This window comes from Quercus robur, chromosome 5 (assembly GCF_932294415.1).
Source record: "Quercus robur chromosome 5, dhQueRobu3.1, whole genome shotgun sequence".
Classification (NCBI taxonomy): domain Eukaryota; kingdom Viridiplantae; phylum Streptophyta; class Magnoliopsida; order Fagales; family Fagaceae; genus Quercus; species Quercus robur.
The window spans coordinates 41,779,911-41,799,445 of NC_065538.1; the positions used below are offsets into that span (position 1 = coordinate 41,779,911).

Genomic DNA, 19,535 nt, shown 5'->3' on the forward strand with positions numbered 1-19,535 from the left:
CAATTGTAGATTTTGGTCTACAATGTTAAGATAGAAAACAAATTATTTCTTTAAGGGTGTTCAGGTCTTTTTCGTGCATGGCTATGTGTCAACCGTTGGTGGAGTGGCGTTAGTAGATCTGAATTTGTTTTTGAGAGGTGTGTTCTAAGTTTAATCGGTAAGTTCCTCACTTGCAAACCGTTTAATAAGAGGGCTGCTCTAAGCACAATGAAGAGAGCGCAGGGATTGGAGAATAAAATACAGATTGTGGACGTCGGGGCAAACCTCTTTCAGTTTAAGTTTCCAACCAAATTTGATTTGGAAAGGGTTTTGAAAAGTGGGCCGTGGACTTTTGATAACCAAGTTTTATTACTAGTCCAATGGAAAGCTGGGATGACTGCAAGCAATGTCAAGTTTGATTCAGCGTCCTTTTGGGTGCAAATTTGGGGAGCCCCGTTTGATATGGTCTCTCCAAAAGTAGCAAAGGAAATAGGTAGCCAGTTGGGAGTTGTTGAAGAAGTGGAGAAGAGGCTGAAACAGGATACTCCAGGCCTTTTTATGAGAGTAAAGGTGGTGCTGCCTATATCAAAACCGCTTCGGAGAGGGGCTTTTGTTGCTGGATCAAGTGGACAAAGGACATGGGTTTCATTCAGGTACGAAAGGCTTGCTTTGTTTTGTCACCACTGCGGTTTGCTTGGCCACGACCTCAAACATTGTGCTCAGCATTTCGCGCTAACAAAGGGAAGTAGAGATGTTGCTTGCTAGTATGGGGAATGGATGAAGGCCTCAAGGAGTCGTGGTCAGTCTCCAAACCGGAGAGACCAAGTTCGAGATGTGGATGACCAAGGGAATACTGAAAGGAGAACACCGCAGCAACACCAGAATGAGATGGTTGGGATGGCAAACGGCAGTGGTAGGGATGAGTCAGAGATTAGGGACGGAGGAGACATGTGCATTAATGAAGCTAACGTGAATCAAGGGACTGGTCCAGAAGTATTGTTGGCGCGTCCCGTGAATCAGGCAGAGCAGGGTACGGCCAAAGATGTGATGGAGAAGAGCACGTTGGATGAGATGGTTGGGCCAAGTTTGGATGGGCTGAAAGCATCAGATGGGCCTATAAATGAAAGTGGAAAAAACAAGTCTCAAGGGGCTGATAAGCAACGGACGTGGACCAGGCGTGCCTCTATGGATTATGGGCCTGTGGAGAATTTAAAGGAGAATGCAAAATTAATATTGGGCAAACGTATGAACACAACACAGCAGCAGGCAAGTTGTGATAGTCTGGAAGAGCAAGCAGGTAAGAGGTTAAAAACTGAGGATGTTCCACAATCAACTGAAGCGGTGGGGGTGTCGGAACACCCCTGCCGAGTGCAATGAGGCTATTAAGTTGGAACTGCCAAGGGCTTGGGAACCCTTGGACAGTTCGAAGCCTTCACGATATGGTGAGGAATCAAGCTCCCACTGTCTGCTTCCTAATGGAAACTAGACTTGATAAAGAGGGTTTTATGCACCATTGTAGAGAGTTAGCTTATTCGAATAAATTGATTGTTAAAAAACCTGATTCCGATGGCGGGTTAGCCTTGGTTTGGAAAGAAGAGGTCCGGCTGAAGGTGATAAATTACAATGATAATCATGTATTAGCAAAAGTAGTGGAGGAAAATGGCTTTCAATGGTTTTTGGTAGGGTTTTATGGCTGGCCGGAAGCAAATCAAAAACGCAAGTCATGGGCTCTCTTAAGGCATATTTCTTTGTTTGTAGAAGGCCCGTGGTGTTGTGTTGGCGATTTTAACGCGTTCTTACACGCTTCGGAAAAACTTAGCATCCACCCACCATCGGTTAAACAAATGGAAGAATTTGGAGCTGCCTTGGAGGAGTGCAAATTGATTGATTTGGGATTTTGTGGATATAAATTCACTTGGAACAACAAACGGCCTGGTGCAGCAAACACTAGAGAAAGGCTTGATAGAGCAGTTGCAAACAAGGAGTGGCAGGATATGTTTCCGGTAAGTTGTGTGTCTCATATTTTTTCACATGCTTCGGATCATATGGCACTAATTTTACAGACAGGAATGGATAATAGTTTCCAAGGTAGAATAGCTAGAGGATTTAAATTTGAAGAACAGTGGCTATTAGAGGAGGAATGTGGGAATGTGGTTGAAGAAGCATGGGTTCAGATGGGTGGGGCCGACTCTCCAATGGCCAATGTTAGTGTTAAAATTAATCACTGTGGGGCTGTTTTAGATGCATGGGGTTCGTCGAGGACAAAGCCTAAGGTGGCGGAAATTAAAAGATTGAAAAAAGTGCTTGAAAGGCTTCATAAAGGTGATCAAAATGAAGCAACCAGGTCTGAGTTTTTGGCAGCCAGTAAACAGCTTGATGATCTTTTGCTTAAGCAAGAGTTTTATTGGGCTCAACGGTCCCGACTGGCTTGGCTAAAGTCTGGGGACAAAAACACACAAAATTTTCACTTAAAGGCCTCGCAACGACGTCGTAGAAATTTTATACAAGGTATAAAAAATTCTGAGGGGGTGTGGGTTGATGGGATTGAGGATGTAGCTGGGGTGGCAGTCCAGTATTTTGAAAATTTATTTTCTGCTGGGAGAAGTGATCGGGTGGAGGAATGTCTTAATGCAGTCAATCATAGGATGTCCTCTAATATGCTAAATATCTTATCAGGAGAGTTTAGTGTTGATGAGGTGAAGACGGCGCTATTCCAGATGGGCCCGACTAAAGCTCCGGGACCATTAAAGTTGATTTTTCCCCAATTAATCTCTCCCTCTCAAAGAGCCTTTGTGCCTGGCCGGTTGATTACTAATAACGTACTTGTGGCCTATGAAACTCTGCATGCTATGCATGGCCGGAAAAAGGGCAAGAAAGGGGCTATTGCACTAAAATTGGACATAAGTAAGGTGTATGACAGGGTTGAATGGTCGTTTTTAAAGGGAATGATGATCAAGTTGTGTTTTCCGGATGGGTGGATTGACCGGATCATGGGTTGTGTCACTACTTCTTCCTTCTATGTCCGCCTCAATGGTAAGGCTTATGGTAATTTCAGACCTACTAGGGGACTCTGTCAAGGAGACCCGCTTTCGCCCTATTTATTTTTGATTTGTGCTGAGGTTTTTACATCTCTGTTGACTAGGGAAGAGGTGGTGGGCCGACTTCATAGAGTGTCCATTTGTCGGTCTGCCCCATCTATTTCCCATTTGCTTTTTGATGATGACTCTCTTGTGTTTTGTCAAGCTAAGCAAGAGGAAGTGCAAGTGGTTTCGGATGTTTTAGATTTGTATGTTGTGGCCTCCGATCAATGTATTAACTTGGAAAAATCTTCCGTCTTCTTCAGCAGCAATACTTCAAGGGTGCAAAGGGATTGGATAAAAAATGCATTAAGGGTAAAGGAAGTGGAAAAATTCGAATCCTATCTAGGCTTACCCACTCTGATTGGCCAGTCAAAATATCAAGCTTTTTCTTTTCTTAAAGAGAGGGTTTGGAAGAAGATTCAAGGGTGGAATGAGAAGTTGCTATCCAAAGCGAGGAAGGAAGTCCTAATAAAAGCTGTGGCCCAATCAATCCCTACATACACGATAAGAGTATTTCAACTGCCAGTGAAACTTTGTAACGAATTAAACATGATGTGTGCTAGGTTCTGGTGGGGTCAAAGTGGAGATGATAAAAAGATACACTGGAAGAGTTGGGAGTCTCTTGTCCAGCCAAAGGAGGGAGGTTTGGGCTTCAGAGACATCCGAAGTTTCAATTTAGCCATGCTGGCGAAACAAGGGTGGAGAATGTTGACCAACCATGACTCTCTTCTTTATCATTGTTTTAAAACAAAATACTTCCCCTGGTGCACCTTTTTGGAGGCGGCTGATCATCCAAAAAGCTCATACATTTGGAAAAGCTTAATTGTTGCGCAACCTATTTTGAGAAAGGGGTGTTGCTGGCGAGTTGGTTTGGGTTCTTCCATTCGGGTGTTATCTGATAAGTGGCTGCCTCACCACCCAACAAATAAAATTCTGGCTCCACCGAATGAAGTAGGGGAAGATTGGTATGTGGCGGAGCTAATTGATTGGAATAATTTCCAATGGGACCATACTTTCATTGATGGGGCTTTTAGCAAATATGATGCTGAGGCTATTTATCGAATTCCTCTGAGCAGAAGATATGTTCCAGACGTGATGGTTTGGCTGCATAACAAAAATGGGCAGTACTCGGTGCGGTTTGGTTATCATACAGCAAGGAAGTTGGTGAGAGAGTCAAAACAGAAGGGTGAGGGGTCAAATCCAAGGGCCGACAGCGATGTTTAGGCGAGAGTTTGGGGGCTTCACATCCCAACTAAGATCAAAATTTTTGTGTGGCGAGCCTGCCACGATATTCTTCCAACTTATGAAAAACTTAGGCAGCGGCAAATTATTGAGAATGACTTGTGCCCTGTCTGCAATCAAGCCCTTGAAACAATTCTCCATGCATTGTGGGAGTGTGCTACAGCTCAGGATGTGTGGGCTGGTTGCTCTCACCGTTTGCTACAGAAAGGGCTAACTGTCCAAGCCTCTGTGCTCTAATTAGTTGAGGAGCTTATGCATAAGCTACCACCGGATGTGCTTGATTTTTTTCTGGTGCTTTGCTGGCTTCTTTGGCATCGTCGTAACCGTGTTGTGCATGGGAGTATTTTGCAGGAACCAGGTACTTTGGTTGGGCATGCTAGCAGTCTCCTTAGGGAGTACTTAGAGGCTCGGTCTCAACTAGATTTACCCGTGCCCCATGTGATTAATGGCCCATCACAGCAATGGCAACCACCTATAGGATTGATATATAAAATGAATTTTGATGCTGTAGTATTCAACGATTTGTCTGCTTCTAGTGTTGGGGTGGTTATCCGGAATGGTGATGGCTGCGTTGGCGTCAAGGGGTCCTGCAGTTTCGGATAGTGAAAAGGCAGAGGTTTTGGCTTGCTGTCGAGCCCTGGAGTTTGCGATTGATGCTGGTTTCGCTGACTTAGTTGTGGAGGGTGATAACTCAAATGTGTTGTGTTCCATTGTCTATGCCCAGTCGGATTGGTCACGGTTAGGAAACATTTATGACGATGTTCGCTACTTGGCGGCTAGGCTGCGACTTGTGGAATTCCAATGTATTAGATGGTCCGCTAATGGGGTGACCCATTCTCTTGCTCGTTATGCTAGACAAATTAGTGAGGACTGTATTTGGCTGGAGGAATCCCCTCTGCCAGCTCAAAGAGCTTTGTATGAGGACTCTGTTTCTCTGTTATTTTAAATGAAGCTGTGTTCATTTTCAAAAAAAAAAAAAAAAACATTGACCCAAAAAAGGTCGATGGTTACCTATACTCTTCTTTGGTCGAAAAGGGAAATCCAGCTCAAAAATAAATACTAAATAAATAAAAAGCAAAACATGTGTGTAAAGTAAACTTTATTTAGTTTATATAATTGTGGTAAGGCAATATATCAGAGTAATAAATACAAAAATGGATAGAACAGCCATAATATAATACAATAACTTACCCTGTACCCATTGGTTTCATTGTAAGTTATTCCACTTCCCCTTTTGGTAAAATCGAAATCGTAAGATGTTCTTAAATTTTTGAATCAGGCAGGGTTCTAGTTAAATTCTGCCATTACTTCTAACTAGTCGCTAACCCGTGCATCTTTGCATAAATGTATAATGTATTATGAAACAAATGATATATTAATTAATAAGTTTTAATAAATAAGCTCCTATGATTGGCCTATGGATCACGTCAAATTCAGCTCAATTACTAACACATGACATGAGAAAAAGTAAAATCTATTAGGTTATACTAAGTTTAATTCATATTTCTTAATCTCATACGTACAATGCACACAAAAACTTTACATAAAGGTATAATATATCATTACAAAATTCAGAGTTGAAATTATCAAAACAAAATGAAAAATATATGACTACACTACAAAAAAATATAAAAGAAAGATGGAATTATCCTTGGAAGACTAATACATTGCTATAGTTGACAGATTCAGTTATTGCAAAAAATGAACCCAAAAATTCAAATGTTAAAACTTCCAAAAACCTAAGCTTAGAAGAATAATCCATGGCAATGTTCATGAAGATAGCCATAGCAAATAGTGGAGCCATATCAATCGCATTTAATTTCAAGCATTACTTCGAACCAAAAAAAAAAAATCTCAATCATACATCAATGCATGCAATTGCTCAAAGGGTATACAAAATACCCTATTTGATTATACGGGCAACATAAGGAGAATTCCTATCAATTTATGCATCATCTTCCAATGTAACTCTACTTTTCCTGCAATATACACCTGTTATTTTAACAATAATTTGAAGTTTCAAAAACACAATATGAAAAATATTCTCTGTGTTTAGAATATAAAGGTACAAAATTGTGCTATGAAAACTAACCTTTTTGAAAACCAAAAAAATAAAAAACTGAATTGTTGGTGTACCAGAGACAAAGGAAAAGAAGGAATTAGTTGAGTAGAAGATTGTTCCTATTACCATCTTAAGCTGTTTGTTGATGGAGCAATCACTTAAAGAGGGCAATATCAACAAACATAATTAAGATAATCACAGCTGAAAGGTAAATTTTCTAACCGTCCTCTCCCTAAATGGACGAGTTTGAGATAATATAATGCCAAAAAAATGAACTAAATTAACAACGACATGATGGTTCAAGACTCTTATTGCACAATATTGAAAAAAAGTGAGAAAAGAATAGTATAGAGATACTGACCACAATCTTCATTAATAAATTTTCCAGCTCTTTCAATTAAAAAGATACCTTAGCTTGAGGTTGGTACACCAAACATCAAATACCAAAAGCTTTATCGAAACTGGATGGAAGAGATTAAGAGAGATCTTGATATTGCAGGGAAGAGAGGCTTTGATGAGAAGGGAGTGAACGGAATAAGCTGGTTATATTGTTCTAGGTTTAGGGTTTTATTTTTCAGTAGTGGCGTGTTTTAGGTTTAGGTTTAGAATTTCACTCCTTGTTAAGTTTGGACTAAAAAAAAATAATTAATAAAATGATTATTTTATTTTATTTAAATATTGTGTTGACGTGGAAAATTGTGAGAGATTCAAAGGTTTCGGTTTTATATATATATATATATATATATAGATGAGTGACTGTACAGAGAAATTAATCAAACCGTACCATCGATGATTGATCATGGTATTTTTTACTAGGCCTACCAAAGACTATAATCAAGGAGGAGAAAATTTGGTTTCACCATCAACTCTTAAGGAGTCTTTTCCTCTCTTTTAATTTATGTGTACCAATAAACCAACCTATATTTGTCCATTAAAAAATATGCATTTTCTGCTATCTAAGTGCTGATGTGGCCACTAAAATAAAATTATAGAAATTGTAAGAAAAAAATAATAATAAAGATAGGAAAAATTAGTAAGGAAAAGAAAAAATATTTTTAAGAGTTGATGTGGCTTTATTTTTGTCATCTAAGCACTTATATATGTGGCCACTAAAATTTAGACATATCAATATCAAATTTAATCTTTTAATATTAAGCATGCTAACAATGCAAATCGTTTATCACTTAGAAAATTTTCATTAGTGAGTTAACAGTAGAGACTAAATTGATTGTAAGTTAAAATAACATAGACCAAATTGGCTACTACCAAAATGTAGGAACCAAATTGAATGTGACCCCAAAATATAGGGACCAAAATAATATTTTCATCTATATTTTTTTAATAAACATTAAGGACTAACTTCACAAAAATTAATAATAAAAGAGACCAAATTGACTACTGGAAAAGAGTATGGACCAAATTAAAAGCGACCAAAATATGTAGGAATCAAATTGGTAATTTTGCTGAAAATGTTCGTGTACATAGTTCAACTTTACATATATATAGGTGATGGGTACCAATTCATTTGTTTTTCTAATTTGATAATTAAGAGGTGGAGGATTTAAACTCTAGATTTTTCTATTAGAAACACTAAAAGGTGTCACTGCCAACTAGTTAAACTGCAAAATGAATTGGTAAAGTTTCCTTAAGGTTATATTGAATAAAAAATGGCTAAATTACAAATTACTCCCTTCAACTTTGACCAAAGTTCATTCCATACATTTAACTTCATTTTTTATCATTTAAGGCCTCTAACATTCAAACTAATTTAATTTTGGCTATTCGTCGGTCTTTCTGATAAAAAGCTTTCAAACAACGCAATTTAAAATTGGCGTAAATGCACTTTTAGTCCCTACATTTTAACTTTTTTCCATTTTAGTCCCTACATTTTAATTTTACCACTTTTAGTCCCTAAACCAATTAACACGTGTTATTTTCATCCTTTCCGTCAGTCAATCGACGGAAATAGCTAAGGTGGCAGTCAAAGGAATTAGAATATTATAAAAATTGCCACATCAACATCTAATTTTTTTTTTTTTTTAAATTGTCAATTTTAACTAAATAAAAAAAGAAAAAATAGAACACAAATCCAAAAAATCAAACCCAAAGAACACAAGAACACAAATTCAAAATTAAACCCAAAAGAACACAAAGAACACAAGAACACAAACCCAGAAAATCAAACCCAAGAACACGAATTCAAAATTAAACCCATTGAATCAACTTCCTTTCCCAATCAAATCAATAATGCAATAAAATTTGAGAAGAGAACAAAGACCAATGCTAAAAACCCATCAGTTTTTCTCGTTCTTCCCCAAAGATTCATAGCCAAAATCATAAAATCAAAGAAAACCCAGAAATCTCAAACACTCAAAAACCCAAAAACCCAAAAACTCAAACAAAACCCAGTTTATTTCAAACAATCAACAACAAAATCAACCAACCTAGCCAACTCAGCTCATTGAATCAAACAAACACACAAACCCAAATTTGAAGACAACGGCGAAGAAGAAGATGAACAACAAGCCCCTGTAATCCAGATTTGATTTTTTTTTTTTTTTTTTTTTTTTTTTTTTTTTTTTTTCTGGTTTCATTTTTTGGGTTTGGGTATTTCATTTTCAGGTTTGATTTTCTGGGTTTGGGTATTTGCTCTGGTTTGATTTTTTCAGTAAGCAGATCTACTCTCCATTGGTTCCGGCGCAGAGCGAGCCCGGCAAGATCGAGATGTACTCACTGGCCTTCTACGCCGCTTGTACCGCCAGCGATATTCTCAGCTGTGGTCTCACTCACATGGCCGTCATTCCTCTTGATCTTGTCAAGTGCAATATGCAGGTCCGATTCTTCTAGATCCATCACTCTCTTCCGTTTTCAGCTTCTTTTTCTTCAATTTGATTCTACTTTACATGTCTTTACTCGGATTAGATCTGTGTGAGAGGAGAGAGAGCTCAGGTATGAGCCATGAGAGAAGAGAGAGTTTGAGATGAGAGAATAGTGTGTGGCCGTGTAGTTTGAGTTTGAGATGAAAGTGTGTGGCCGGTTTGAGAATAGTGTTTAGGTTTGGATCTTATGTTAATTTTTTTGGGTTTTAAAATTTTTGGGTTGGTGTTCTTGTTCAAGAAACTTTTAGATCTTAATTCATGTGAATTTTAGTTTTTAATTTAGTTTTTATTTTTTTTATTTAGTTAAAATTAATAAATTAATTTTTTAAATTTATATGCTGATGTGTCATGGGTGATGTGGCAATTTTTATAATATTCTAATTCCTTCGACTGCCACCTCAGCTATTTCCGTCGATATAGGCAAATTGCACATGCAGTAGGAGTTGTGAGCAGATTCATGAGTAGGCCTGGAAAGCAACATTGGGAGGCAGTCAAGTGGATTCTGAGATATCTGAAGGGTTCATCAGATACATGTCTTTGTTTCACAGGTGCAAGTTTGAAACTCCAGGGTTATGTAGATGCTGATTTTGCTGGTGATATTGATAGTAGAAAAAGTACTACTGGGTTTGTTTTTACTCTGTGTGGTACAGCTATATAATGGGCTTCAAATCTACAGAAGATTGTTACTTTGTCTACTATAGAAGCTGAGTATGTTGCAACAATTGAAACTGGAAAGGAGATGATTTGGTTACATGGTTTCTTAGATGAATTGGGTAAGAAGCAGGAGATGGGCATTCTACACAGTGACAGTCAAAGTGCAATATTTCTTGCCAAAAATTCGGCTTTCATTCAAAGTCGAAGCATATACAGACAAAATACCACTTTATCCGTTATCTTGTTGAAGATAAGCTGGTAATACTTGAGAAAATTTGTGGGTCTAAGAACCTGGCAAACATGTTGATTAAGGGTGTCATTATTGAAAAGCTGAAGCTGTGTGCAACCTCAGTTGGCCTTCTAGCTTGAGGATAGGAGGATGAGTTGCAGAGATGAAGGGATTGTGTGTTTGGAGGATTGCGGTTGATGTTGGTGATTGAACTAGTCTCCAAGTGGGAGATTTGTTGGGTTTTGTGGAGCCTAGTTTTGTTTGATTCGGTTTGATTACTTGACTCGAATAATATTGCATGGTTTTTAATGGGAGATTTGTTGAGGTTTAGTCCATGCAGCGGAGGTTTGGGCCAATAAGTCTAAGTTAGAGCGCTTATGGACAAGTTTCTTGGGGGTCCGGGGGCAATGCCCCCAGGAAAAATTTTTGGCCCATTTTGTATAATAGAAACTGACTTTGGTGATTAGGGTTTTAATTGTGGGTTGGCTGCCGTGTTTTGATGGCGTGAGAAAAATTGTAGCCACACTTTGTACTTTTTCCTGATAATAGTGAAATCTCTGCAATTCCGTGGATATAGGCAAATTGCCAAACTACGTAAATACTGTCTTGTGCGTGTGATTGTTTCTTTTTGGCGTATGTTTTCTTTTTTTTCTTTTTTTTTTTTTCTTTTTTTTCTCGTTTCTCATAGGTTGGGATTTAGGTTAAAATCCCTACATCAAGTACCCAGAAGAATCAAGGGATAAAATATTGATTTAAAGAGCCTTCAAAGAGCACTATAAAAGGGGTTAGCCTGAGGTGAAGAGGGGCAGAGATATTCAAGCAAGTAATCAAGAGATAAAAACACAAGAAAAAGGATATTAAATCCCTAGTTGAGTTCATTAAGAATAAAGACATTAACCAAAGATCCTGGGATAAGATATCTAAGGAGCCACTTGGATTCAAATGGACTAAAACCTCATGTCTTGAAACCCAAAAGGTGATTACTCAAGTCTGTGATCTTTGAGCTTTATTGAGCCTTGTGAAACATCCTCAGAGAACAAGATCTAATGTACTCCAATTACTTGACTTAATCAAATGAAATATAATCCTCTTTGAGATATTTATAATCACCTTTGTTTACTTTACATTGTGTATTTGTTCCTTGTTATTTGCTCAACCTATGTGTGCGCATGTGTGTGCGCGCATGTGTGTGTTGTAAAGTTCATTTGTCTTATGCACAAATTGGTTTGTATAACGGCCCAAGAAAGTCACGGTGAGCCAAGCCTAATCCAACCAATATTCATTAACCCCTTTTTGGCGGCCCAAGATCCCCTATCAGTGCTGGGCCTAGGAACTGTCAAATGAAGGACCTACAATGATAAGCAAGAGGCAAGAGTCCATAGAAGAATTCTTCAAGTTTGAGCCCCCACAGATCATCTCTAGTCAGTATCATTTTAAGAATATTCTTTCTAGCATTTTAATAACATAAAATAAATAAACATATTAGGTCAATCATTTCCCCCCAACCCCCTCTAATGAGATAGGTTAAACAGGTGAAATTTTGATATTTTATGTAGGATTAGGGAGAGGGGTGGGAAAAGTCGAACCCCAAACATCTTTGTTTAAAACATTAAAAAATATCATTTGATCGTTATCGACTGAGGTTTCACATTTAAAATTGTGGGAGGCGAAAACATTTTAGGGAAAGGTCTACTTCTGGAACATGGCAAAGTCTCTTATTGACAGGGTCAATTATTTGTTATTAGCAACTTTGTATATTTTACCGTCCCTAAGAAGCACAAGCACAAACACCAAATGAGACATAACAGCAAAATCGTTCTTGAAAAACTATGATAATACACAAAAATTAAATATTATTTTTAGGTATAGTTTGCCACTCCACAGTTGTGAGTGTCATTAGTTAAGGATATGTTTAGTAAACTGTAATAAGTACTATAATGTAATAGTTATTCCTATAATTTAATTATTTAATAGTTTAGTTATGTTTTTATTAAAGGAAATAGTCATTTTTTATGAATATCTATTCTTTAAAATAAAGAATAATTATTCATCTCTAAAATAATTGTAATAGTATTTCTTAGTAAGTGTATTAATTTATAAAATTAATATATTTCCAAATAAACAAACATTCCATATGCAAATAACAATTATGAAAATAAAAAATCATAAAAAAATTAATAATAACTAAACTCTCTTTCAAATTTAAAAAATATTATTTTTTAGGATATATAATTATATAAGTAAGATATCTCTTAAAATATATCTTAAGTTTGATTTAAAACGTTTGCATTCTATTGTCTTCAAATGAGACATAACAGCAGAATCGTTCTTGAAAAACTATGATAATACACAAAAATTAATTATTATTTTTAGGTATAGTTTGCCACTCCACAGTTGTGAGTGTCATTAGTTAAGGATATGTTTAGTAAATTGTAATAAGTACTATAATGTAATAGTTATTCCTATAGTTTAACTATTTAATAGTTTAGTTATGTTTTTATTAAAGGAAATAGTCATTTTTTATGAATATCTATTCTTTAAAATAAGGAATAATTATTCATCTCTAAAATAATTGTAATAGTATTTCTTAGTAAGTGTATTAATTTCTAAAATTAATATATTTCCAAATAAACAAACATTCCATATGCAAATAACAATTATGAAAATAAAAAATCATAAAAAAATTAATAATAACTAATCTCTCTTTCAAATTTAAAAAATATTCTTTTTTAGGATATATAATTATATAAGTAAGATATCTCTTAAAATATATCTTAAGTTTGATTTAAAATGTTTGCATTCTATTGTCTTCAAATGAGACATAACAGCAGAATCGTTCTTGAAAAACTATGATAATACACAAAAATTAAATATTATTTTTAGGTATAGTTTGCCACTCCATAGTTGTGAGTGTCATTAGTTAAGGATATGTTTAGTAAACTGTAATAAGTACTATAATGTAATAGTTATTCCTATAGTTTAACTACTTAATAGTTTAGTTATGTTTTTATTAAAGGAAATAGTCATTTTTTATGAATATCTATTCTTTAAAATAAGAAATAATTATTCATTTCTAAAATGATTGTAATAGTATTTCTTAGTAAGTGGATTAATTTCTAAAATTAATATATTTCCAAATAAACAAACATTTCATATGCAAATAACAATTATGAAAATAAAAAATCATAAAAAAATTAATAATAACTAATCTCTCTTTCAAATTTAAAAAATATTATTTTTTAGGATATATAATTATATAAGTAAGATATCTCTTAAAATATATCTTAAGTTTGATTTAAAATGTTTGCATTCTATTGTCTTCAAGGTTCTATTATTGTGTTGTCACCAAACTAATGAATAGTAATAAGTATTGCATTACAACATCTTATATTTCTTGTAATACATATTTCTATTCGTAATTACCTTTACAAACGTGCCCTAAGTAAATTAGCTTTTTCCCTGAGACCGTATCTTAAAAAGTGTCCACTCCTGTAGTTTTCCGAATTAAGAGATGACATTTTTTCCTAACACTCCATAAACACGCATGCAGTGATGCAACCATGCCTAAGTTGTAGAACACAGAACCTCGGCCTTTTTCTTGGTCGTGCCCAAGCCTTCCCTCACCCTTTTTAATTCAGCAATATATCTGTATCTGTGCATATGTATATTCCATAAATGTCATACCTTTCTATGCACAGTCCGTGTGGGTTAGCAACTTCGGTTTTTCAAGAAAATATTTGCTTTTATATATATCACAGAGCACTCATGGGTTATGGACAAATACTCTTTCCCAAACTAGGAAAGAAGAATTCTATACAGTTCTCCTTTTGTACTGTCATAATTGATGGCTCTACCTCCGTCAAAACTATTAACACAATTTTTTATGCATTTTTCGTATAGAGCCATCAGCCCATCCAGCACCTATAGCTGTATGCATTCAACTAATATTTTATCTAAGAACATACCTCTTGTTTCAGGAGATACAACTTGTTTGTTACAAGATGATCAATTTAGCCGTCAAGCACTTGCAGGCATAAACCCTTTAGGCATTGAAAGGCTTAAGGTAAGCACAGGTTTTTGTCACTGAAAATACTTGCTTTCTCCTGAATAAAAACTAAAGTTAAACGATGAACACAAACTAACAAGTGAGTGCTTTCTTTTTTTAATCTTGTCTCTTTGAAAAGGATTTTCCACCTGTAAGCAAATTGGATCCCTCCATCTACGGCCCACAAGAATCAGCACTCAGAGAAGAACATATTAAAGGCCATCTAAATGTGATGTCCGTGCGACAGGTAATGAAGCGCTGAACCAAATAAACAGTTTACTTTTTGTTAAAATAAGTAGAGAAAGAGAATTTTTTTTGAATAGATTAAGATTTATTTTCATATCTAATTAACTTTCTTTCTTATATATTTTTCAGGCAATAGAATAAGTTGTTCATACTAGACTATCATGACATGTACCTCCCATTTCTCAACCAAATTAACAGCCTTGATGACCAGAAAGCCTATGGAACTCGAACAATTTTCTTCTTGACATCAATGGGAACTTTGAAGCCCATTGCTATCAAACTCAGCCGTCCACCAGTGGATCCAAATTCCCCTTCAAAGCAGGTTCTCACCCCACCTGTTGATGCTACGACAAACTGGCTTTGGCAGCTTGGTAAAGCCCATGTTTGCTCCAATGACTCCGGTGTTCATCTACTTGTTCATCATTGGTATGCTAAATCCATCCCCCTATCATGTTATATGAGACAAAATCAAATTTAGCCTTAGCCCAAGATTTATACTAAAATCCTAGAACGGACCAAAGCTGGCTCCATTAAGGCAATACTATAGACAATCATATGATAGGCTTTGATTATATCAAGTACAATGTTATGAAATGATCAACTTACCCTTCTAACCAAGGAAGAGTCTAAATGATTGAACAGGTTGTGCACCCATGCCCGCATGGAACCATTTATAATAGCTGCTCACCGGCATCTGAGTGCAATGCACCCCATATACAAATTTCTGGATCCTCGCATGCAATACACATTGAAGATAAATGCACTTGCCCATGAAAGTCTCATCAATGCTGGAGGAATCATAGAGACTGAATTCACACCCGGAAAAATCTGCATGCAAATTAGTTGTGCTGCCAATACAGATTGGTGGTGGTTTGACCTAGAGGGCCTTCCCGCAGATCTCATTAGGAGGTTCAGGACAAAATGCATATTTTAATTCCTGTAATCTATATAATTTTCTCACAAAAGTGGATGGCCACAAGACTTAACCCTACTTACGTTTCAATGTAGAGGAGTAGCGATACCAGACCCAACTCAAGCCCATGGGATAAGACTACTGATTGAAGACTATCCTTATGCAACCGATGGACTCCTCATATGGTCTGCCATTCAGACATTGGTTCGAAGCTATGTGAACTACTACTACCAAGACCCAAGTGCAGTCTGTTCAGATACAGAACTCCAGGCTTGGTACAATGAGTCCATCAATGTAGGCCATGCTGATCTGCGACATGCTAGCTGGTGGCCCAAACTCACTACTCCTGAAAATCTTACCTCCATACTTACCACCATAATCTGGCTTGCATCAACTCAGCATGCAGCATTGAACTTTGGGCAGTATCCCTACAATGGTTACGTCCCAACCCGGCCACCACTTATGCAACAACTAATGCCAAAGGAGCATGATCCTGAGTACACAAATTATGTCAAGGATCCACAGGGATACTTTTTATCATCATTGCAAAGTTGGAGTCAAATAACAAAATATATAGCTGTGATTGACATAATTTCATCACACTCACCTGATGAAGAATACCTTGGAATGAGAAAAGATTTGTCAACCTGGTCAGGAGACCCTGAGATCCTCAAGGCATTCTACAGATTTTCAATGGAGATAAGAAGAATTGACAAGAAGATTGAGCAGAAAAACTCTGATATAAGCCTTAGGAACAGATGTGGGGCAAGAAATTCACCATATGAGCTGCTCATACCAAGCTCAGGACCTGGGGTTACCTGCAGAGGGGTGCCCAATAGCATAACAGGGTAAGAAATGGACTTATGAATGAAAAATTCTCCAGATTATTTTATCTATCTGATGATGATATATCACTAGTGTAGTTACTAAAGCTATAGAGACAATATAAAATAGTTATTAATTCCAGGACTCAAATAACATCTTCTCAACTTAAAAATGAAAGTGAGCTACTCATTGACATTCTAGGTCAAGGAAAGCTTTAGTGAATTATATTGAGCCAGAGCCTATTAAAACCCAACAAACCTTAGCAAACTGAAGTCTAAATTAACACACACAGCACCTATCTTGTGTATGCAACACTTTGGTCCACACAAGTCATCGAGAATCATAAGTTTTACACCTGTTTTTATTAGCAGCCAACTACTTATTTATTTATAGATAAAGGCAACATGTAATAAACATATCAGGTTAACTTATGTCTGCAAAATCAACATCATGATCCAAATTAACAAATAGATGGGGATACATTTATTGAAAAGAAATAGTAACACTCCATTTGCTTCTATCGGTGGTGGTGGTGGTGGTGGTGCGGTGACAATGGTGGCAGTAGTGGTAGTCGTGGCAGTAGCACAAAGGACTGGAAAAGGTGATGGCACAAGGGAATGGTGGAAATGCTTTCCACTTCTTAAAAAACAGAAAACATTTTCTGATGGAGCATATGATCGTGATGTTTGTCAAGATAAACTCTGATTTGTCTTGGGCAAAGGAGGCCACATCATTGATGAAAAAAGATATGGAAATATAAATTATAAATCAGGCTCTCTTGAACAAATACAGGTGCAGCACACTAATGAATTTAGCAAGAATTTGGAGCACAAGCATATAATAGAACTTTGCAACCACTGCACACAATCTTAGATACAGAATTTATTACAAAACTTACACATTTATATTTGGAAAATGTACACAGTTGCTCCACCTAATGAGATTGATATATGTTACACAAGATGACCATATTGTCTCGAAAAGTGGGTCATGATTACAAATAAATCTGCAGAAAAACATATTATAAAATGCATAGAAGCATCTCAAAGGAAGTGGATAACATTCAAGAAAGTATGAGAATCACATTGGTAGATCTGCAAGTATCATAAAATTTGAATATGGTCTGATCACATCTTGAAGTTTTGTAATGATATTTGATTCAGATAAAGGACAAAAAAAGAAGTGGTAAAAATTACCTCAAAATAATGGCTCGTGTGTCCCTGCCACATGTTGCTTCAGCTGTACATATTCCATTGTGATTGATGCATAATTGGGTGACAACGGGGTTTGTACCCATCAAGATAGAAACTCATCTTGACCATTTCCTCAAAGCTTATAGTGACAAAATTCAAGCTATTCCATATTCAAACCCAAATGAAGGCCTTATTACACAGCCATCCATCAATTACATCTCTATTGTACATGCCAAATATAACTTGTCTCCCCCACCTTCTCCCCCTACAAAGTGCTTTGACTCTCACTCCTTAGTCCTTACCCCTATATCTAAATCCTTGTAAGTAAGAATAAAGCAAAAGCTGAGATAAAGCTAGCCCCATTTCCACTAAACCTTCCATGAACCAAATGTACCCCAAAATCAAAGCTCACCCAATTTCCGCCACAACCAAAAATGTCGTAACCCAGTACACAAAACTTCCCATATACGCAACAACAACAACAACCAAACCTCCATTAGTTCACAATCCAAGCCAACATTTCACATAGTCTCTATGCTAATCTAAAACACCCCCAAAATACCATATTCCTAAATTCTCACAAATCCAAGCACCATCAACCCCCATAGGAGCAGAAAACAACAAGTCTCTCATTATAAACTCAAAAAAACGCAAAGATTTTACAAAGATTGAGTACTTGTTTCTATATCCACAACAACAAATATAAAATTGCCAACAGTCTTGTAGCTCAACTAACCCCCTCTTGGCAGAAACGTCACGCTTTTCTAACTATCAAATTATAAAAAAAAAAACAAAAAACAAAAAACAAAAAGAAAACCCACATACATGTAATTAAAAAATTCGACAAAATATAATTAATTATACAGGAAATGATATGATATACCATTGTGGTAAACAATGTAATGAGAAGAATGAGGGGGCTAATCGTACTTCTCACGCCAAGAGTAAACGAGAAAAAAGACCCAAGAAGCAGCCAATAAGATATCGCCAACTGTCTGCCTGAGCCAATCCCAGGCGAGATCCTCGACCCTTCTCTCGAAGTAAATCCGCCACATGGCCGAGAAAACATGCAGCACCGTGCACCCCTTGGCGAAGAAAGCCTGAAACTCCCTGTCCTTGACGAAGGAAACCATGAAGAGCAAGAACCCGATTGCGAACAATAGGAGACCCGAGAAGGAGTCGGAGGTCCGAATCAAGAGCTGGTCGTGCGGCGTGGAGCCCAGGAGCTTGGTGGCGGCCTCGACCCCGTGGCCGATGGTGTAGATTTCCTTCATGTAGAACATCATCAGAGCCCCACACGTGGCTGCGATCGCCGAGTGGAGCAGGCAGATCACCATGAATGCCGACGATGCCATTCTGATGCTCAGATTGTTTTTTCAGAAACAGATTTGTAATGTTGGCATGGGTGATTGTATGTATTGGGAGCCTGCAAAACCCTAAAAGCTAGATTATCAAGAAGAAGGTTGAAGAATTTTATTTTTTTTATTTTTAAAGATTCTTAGAGAGAGAATGTGAGAGTTTTGGAGTGTACGGTGAGATTCAGGAGGATAAGTATCTAGTGGGGCCCAGTGGAGACATGAATTGGGAGGGATATTGTTGTCATGTGGGAAGGACACGTGGCGGCTAGTTAATAGAGCCGACAGATACCATACGAATACGATTGGGTTTTTTTTTTGGATGTGAGGGGTCGATTTCAATTTTCAATTTTCATTTCTCAAAAAAAAAAAAAAAAAAAAAAAGTTATATGATTTTCTTTGTCTGATTCTGAACTGAACGGGGAAGTTGATGAAAATGGTCCACTACCACAGTTTCTCGAAATAATTGGTGATATATCATTGTTTTGAAAATATGTAGAGTTTTTTTTTTTTTTTTAAACTTGAGTTTGTAAAACTAAAATTTGCTGTAAAACTCGAGTTCCAAAAACTCGAATTATTTGAAAAAAGTACCATGAAAAACTCGATTTCGTCACACTCGAGTATCTAAAAAATGGTAAATTTCTATATATTTTCAAAACATTGGTAAATTGTAATATAGTCTACAAAAAAGTGTTATTTAGCTATTTTCTCCGAAAAAGTTTGTTTAAGTTGGTATGTAATGTTTTTTCTCAAAGAAAAACAAAAGGTTGGTATGTAATGTTACATTATTAATTAATGAGATTTGAGAGCTCATCAAGTTTACCATTGTAAAA

At 36.6% G+C, this 19,535-nt stretch overlaps 3 protein-coding genes and 1 pseudogene across 3 annotated transcripts; 3 read left to right on the forward strand and 1 right to left on the reverse strand.

Moving 5' to 3' along the window:
• The first annotated feature begins 207 nt into the window (after positions 1 to 207).
• LOC126728187 (uncharacterized) lies at positions 208 to 744 on the forward strand. Its single transcript, XM_050434053.1, has one exon. It carries the CDS (start codon positions 208 to 210, stop codon positions 742 to 744), a length of 537 nt encoding a protein of 178 aa, XP_050290010.1.
• Positions 745 to 1,352: 608 nt separating this feature from the next.
• LOC126728188 (uncharacterized) lies at positions 1,353 to 4,283 on the forward strand. Its single transcript, XM_050434054.1, has one exon. It carries the CDS (start codon positions 1,353 to 1,355, stop codon positions 4,281 to 4,283), a length of 2,931 nt encoding a protein of 976 aa, XP_050290011.1.
• A 574-nt stretch (positions 4,284 to 4,857) lies between these two features.
• LOC126728189 (linoleate 13S-lipoxygenase 3-1, chloroplastic-like) lies at positions 4,858 to 16,189 on the forward strand (annotated as a pseudogene).
• Positions 16,190 to 17,954: 1,765 nt separating this feature from the next.
• On the reverse strand, positions 17,955 to 18,853 carry LOC126725974 (uncharacterized). Its single transcript, XM_050431042.1, has one exon. The coding sequence runs from the start codon at positions 18,700 to 18,702 to the stop codon at positions 18,268 to 18,270; it is 435 nt and encodes a 144-aa protein (XP_050286999.1). The 5' UTR covers positions 18,703 to 18,853; the 3' UTR covers positions 17,955 to 18,267.
• Between the last annotated feature and the right edge of the window lie 682 nt (positions 18,854 to 19,535).

Excerpts from the sequence above, each read along its gene's own strand:
- LOC126728187 (XM_050434053.1), top strand. The coding sequence starts at position 208 with ATGAAGAGAGCGCAGGGATTGGAGAATAAAATACAGATTGTGGACGTC.
- LOC126728188 (XM_050434054.1), top strand. The coding sequence starts at position 1,353 with ATGAGGCTATTAAGTTGGAACTGCCAAGGGCTTGGGAACCCTTGGACA.
- LOC126725974 (XM_050431042.1), bottom strand. The coding sequence starts at position 18,702 with ATGGCATCGTCGGCATTCATGGTGATCTGCCTGCTCCACTCGGCGATC.